The 4530-nt window shown below is 35.7% G+C and overlaps 1 protein-coding gene across 1 annotated transcript; it reads left to right on the top strand.

Annotated features, from left to right (window-relative positions):
- Window positions 1-1207: 1207 nt before the first annotated feature.
- Window positions 1208-3630, top strand: LOC105128672 (40S ribosomal protein S15). The gene is made up of 4 exons (XM_011030444.1): window positions 1208-1318; window positions 1520-1668; window positions 1758-1815; window positions 3195-3630. The coding sequence occupies exons 1-4, from the start codon at window positions 1316-1318 to the stop codon at window positions 3441-3443; spliced, it is 459 nt and encodes a 152-aa protein (XP_011028746.1). The 5' UTR covers window positions 1208-1315; the 3' UTR covers window positions 3444-3630.
- Window positions 3631-4530: the final 900 nt, after the last annotated feature.

Raw genomic sequence — 4530 nt, 5'->3', positions numbered from 1 at the left:
TACCTAACCTTATAGGACATGTTTTGGGCTTGTTGGCTATCGAGAATAAAACCGCGAGGCTAAAAGCCAATTGCGCTGAGCTATAATGGACAATATTCTACAAGGGAGAGTAGACCAGACCTTACACGTGGTATCAGAGTCGAGGACGACTCATTTTTAAGATGGATGATTATAACATCCCAAATCGAAAGAATAGTGTTCAAAGTTAGGGTATATTAAGATAGTTGATACCTAACCTTATAAGAAGCATTTTGGGCCTGTTGATTATCAAGAACAAAACCACGAGGCATGGAAACTATGTCGAGCTGAGCTATAATGAACAATATTCTGCAAAGGGGAGGGGGTTAAGCCTTATAGTTTTGATTGATTTTTAAAGTATTTTTTATTTGAAATATATTAAAATAATAATATTTTTATTTTTTAAAATTTAATTTTGATATCATCACGTCAAAACAATATAAAAAAAGTTAAAGTAAAAAAATAAAAAAAATGAAGGAGAATAAGGGCAAGGTGTCTAATTGATAGGGAAAAAAACATAGAAATACGATGGAAAGGTGGATAATTAATGCACTATCAAGCTCCTCCTAGTATGAATTATGCTTTGTATTTAAAAATCCATTATCATAAATGATAAGTTTAACAAATAACATTGCGTGATCTAGTAGTTATATACAAGTACATATAACAGGTTCCCAAGAAGCGTGGTATAATGGCAAAGAACTTGAGATCTGCACAGCAAGTGTCGAGTTTGAATTAGGACATGTATTTTTTATAAGAACCCGAGACAATCAGGATTTTACTCACTTACCTAGACCCATAAAATATATTTTTTGAAGAGTAGCGTTTCCTCAAATCCAAATAAAAAGAGAAGTACATATACTAGTGCTACCTTGTAAAAGGAATTAAATTTTTTTATAAAGAATTAAATTATAAGAAATTATTTAATATTATTTTTAAACTCAAATTAACATGTTAATCTTAAATATCTTAATCTAATTTATTATTTAATTTAAAATTAAAATTAAATTATATAGAAATTAAGAGAAAGTTGAACAACAACTTGAATGACTAAAGGATTGATTTGTAGTTTAGTAAGATAAGGGATTGAATTGTAGTTTAGTAAGATAATAGGACCATCAATACGAGCATTAAAAAGTCCAGGGGCTCGTTTCAATTAAGTCCTGTCCCCGGGCTTTTCTGGTACCATATAAAGTGACTATCATAACGACGAAACCCTAGCCACCCCTCAACACTCTCCACTCTAACCCGCAGACGAGCAAGGCCTTTTCCGTCTCTGCAATCTACTGGTTTAGTCATGGTAAGATCTCAAATCCAGGCCTGTCCTTCAATCTCCGCCACGACTAGATATTTTCCCGGGAAAATGATCGAAACGCGCTGGAACTCCTAAAAACTATCGATCATTATCCCGGGAACCAAACAAAGGCTTCGAACTGTCATCGAGTTTTTCTCTAATTGATGTACTTTCCTTCTTTTTTTTTGCTATGCTGATGAATTTTAGGCGGACGTTGAGACCGATGTCGCTGCAGCAGGACAGCCAAAGAAGAGAACGTTCAAGAAGTTCAGTTTTAGAGGAGTTGATTTGGATGCTCTGTTGGACATGTCTACCGATGAGCTTGTCAAGCTCTTTCCTGCGCGTGCTCGCAGGAGGTGAGCGAGAGGGAAATTTAACTCTTGTTTTTTTTTTCATGCCCGAGTGATTTGTTTTTCTAGTTGTCATATTGTTGGTTTGATGTCAGGTTTCAGAGGGGCTTGAAGAGGAAGCCAATGGCACTTATCAAGAAACTGCGCAAGGCTGTACGTTTCTTCAATCCTTGTAGTCTGCTGTTTGGTTCAAATTTGTTTTCATTTATTTTTGGAATTGTTCTCACTGGTTTTTCCTTATAAAATTAATCAAAATAATATTGCACTTGCCTTTAATCTTTTTGCACCACCATAGAGTTCTTTAATTCCCTTTATTAAGGTACGGATGTTGATTGCATCACATCGCTCGGATTCCTTAGTCTAAGTATGACGGTGTCAGTTTAGATTCAGCATCACATTTCTTATTTTATTAGGATAGAGCAGACTGGTCAAAAAAATGATCTTGCCATGGGACATTACCACCTGATCAATGGCTGAACCAAATCAAGCATCTGGGTGGGAGGGGGTTAAAGACAGGAGAACCATAATTATTTTGACACTAGGGACACTTTGGTGGGGATCTGTTTTCCTATATCATGGATGAAATTATTGTCAATGGATTAGATGTGTCATAAAAATAACAATAGCATTTGGAAGGTGCTGCTGCCTCTTTTCATGTGATGTCTAGGGGAGTAATTTCTTCACAGAATAGGCAGTTGGTCTGTTCTGAAGTTATGGTCAATATGGATTCCTGTTTTGCCTCAATTTTAGGCATCATTCAGTGGATATTGTCCTTTGGGATTATTGCATGATTGAGCATGAGCAGACGGTGTACATGTTTTGTTTGTTGATGCTTCTTTTACAATCTGCTTGGGAATGTGATTTTCTCCCGTTTGGAATTGTCAATTAAAATAAGGAGAATGGTCCTACATTTCTTTTGTCTTCAAACCTAAGGAGAGAGTAGAGAAACATTACCAGACAGCATATAAACCATCATGTGATTTTACATATATACCCTCAGATGAATGTTTATGTGCCATATGTTCAAGGGTGTGTAATTAATTCTTCTACCGATGAGATTTTGTCTCTCTGTTTTTCCAATAAATTAAATCACCCCCCATATTTTCTTTGCGTTCATGTTCATTCCATCCAAATATGAGGAGATATTACTCTCTATCTATTATGTTCATCCCCTCTACTTGTCCCCTACTTTCTACCCTCCCAAACATAGCGTCAGTGCTTATTTTGCCAATTTCAATGCTCATTGAGTGTGACATCATCAATGGTGGTATGCTTTGGAAGTGTTGTACATCGATGTCTATTAGTTATGCTTGTTTTTGTTTGAAAGGCTTTCTGTAGAACAAAGAACTCTTTGGTTTTCCTCGTCATGCAACCAGGTGTTGTAGTTTGGACACTTCTATCTTCCCCGGTCACTATTTTGCGCTAAATGATATTATGATGTTTCTGCTCATTTTTTCTTGTATATTAGCTTTGTTGACATGCTAAACAAAATAGATGCTCTCTAAAGCATTTTTTGGTGATATCCTGAACAGAAAAGGGAGGCTCCACCTGGTGAGAAACCAGAACCAGTTAGGACTCACCTTCGCAACATGATTATAGTACCTGAAATGATCGGTAGTGTCATTGGTGTTTACAATGGCAAGACCTTTAATCAAGTTGAAATCAAGCCTGAAATGATAAGCCATTATTTAGCTGAGTTCTCGATCTCCTACAAGCCCGTTAAGCATGGAAGACCTGGTATTGGTGCCACCCATTCTTCCAGGTTTATTCCCCTCAAGTGAAGATTTTGCGTATGCAGTAGCTGTTGTTTCTTTCATGGACTCTCCTTTTGTTTACCAGTTCGTAATTTAGTATTTTTAAATTTTGGAGCTTGTCTTTAAAAGTGGAACAAGACGTTGTCTGTTTTTATATTCAAATTATGTTGTGCTTAAGATACTGAAATTCTAGCTGTCGTGATGTTTGCTTGTATTTCTATTGAAAGGAAAATGCCCTGGCTAGGTGCTCCCCTTTGACTAGGAGAGAAGCATTATAGTATCTGCGGAGAGCTCAACCTGTGGATTTTTTTCAAGATAGAAAGATTGATGGTTCTCTGTAGAGCTGCCCCTCCCCTCAGAGCATCTCCACTTTTTTTTTTAAAAAAAAAAAAACAGGTTTTTGTTTCTTTTTGTCTAAGTCGAGTCAATGGATCAATCAAATGCTGTTAGTTTAATCAATTTGATTACTATAATTTAATCCGCTTCGAGCAGTCTGGTTGGGGCCAGGAGAAGACATCGGGTAGGGGAAGCAGTTTCCGTTCCTCCATTTCCCGTGTTTGGTGATTCGCGATATACGCGTAATAAAATTTCTATCACCTGGAGGCAGTGTGGGTGTGAAGCTGGTGTTTGCTACTGTGCTGTAAGTGTGTTTATAAGTATTTATTGTTTGAAAATACATTCAAATAGTTTTTTTTTAAAAAAAAAAATATCTTCATATCAAAACCATTCAGGAACACGAAATCATCAATTTGCTGTTTAAGTAAAAGCTACCACAATACTCGCATCAATTTGAGTACCCGCTTGACTTTCACAGCACTGGTATAGAAATTCCCATCCAAGGAATTACGGGGATCCAGAGAAATGATGGCCCTATCTGGTTATTTGTTTGTTTTTTAATCCAGAAAATAAAAGGTAAATATTTTTGTGTTTTTAAAAATTACAGTTTTCATCTTTAATTTGAAAAATAGGTTAAATTATATGATGATTTAAAATATAAATTGCTAATTTAACAAAATCATGAAGAGTAAATGTAAAAATAATTAAACTATAGAACAATTGGAGTAAATATTATTTGTCATTGTGGAATTGTTAATCATAAACGTTAGTAGTATAT

This window comes from Populus euphratica, unplaced genomic scaffold (assembly GCF_000495115.2).
Source record: "Populus euphratica unplaced genomic scaffold, PopEup_1.0 scaffold11.1, whole genome shotgun sequence".
In the NCBI taxonomy this organism is placed as follows: domain Eukaryota; kingdom Viridiplantae; phylum Streptophyta; class Magnoliopsida; order Malpighiales; family Salicaceae; genus Populus; species Populus euphratica.
The sequence above is the reverse complement of the archived record's forward strand: the minus strand, read 5'-3'. Positions and strand labels throughout refer to the sequence as shown.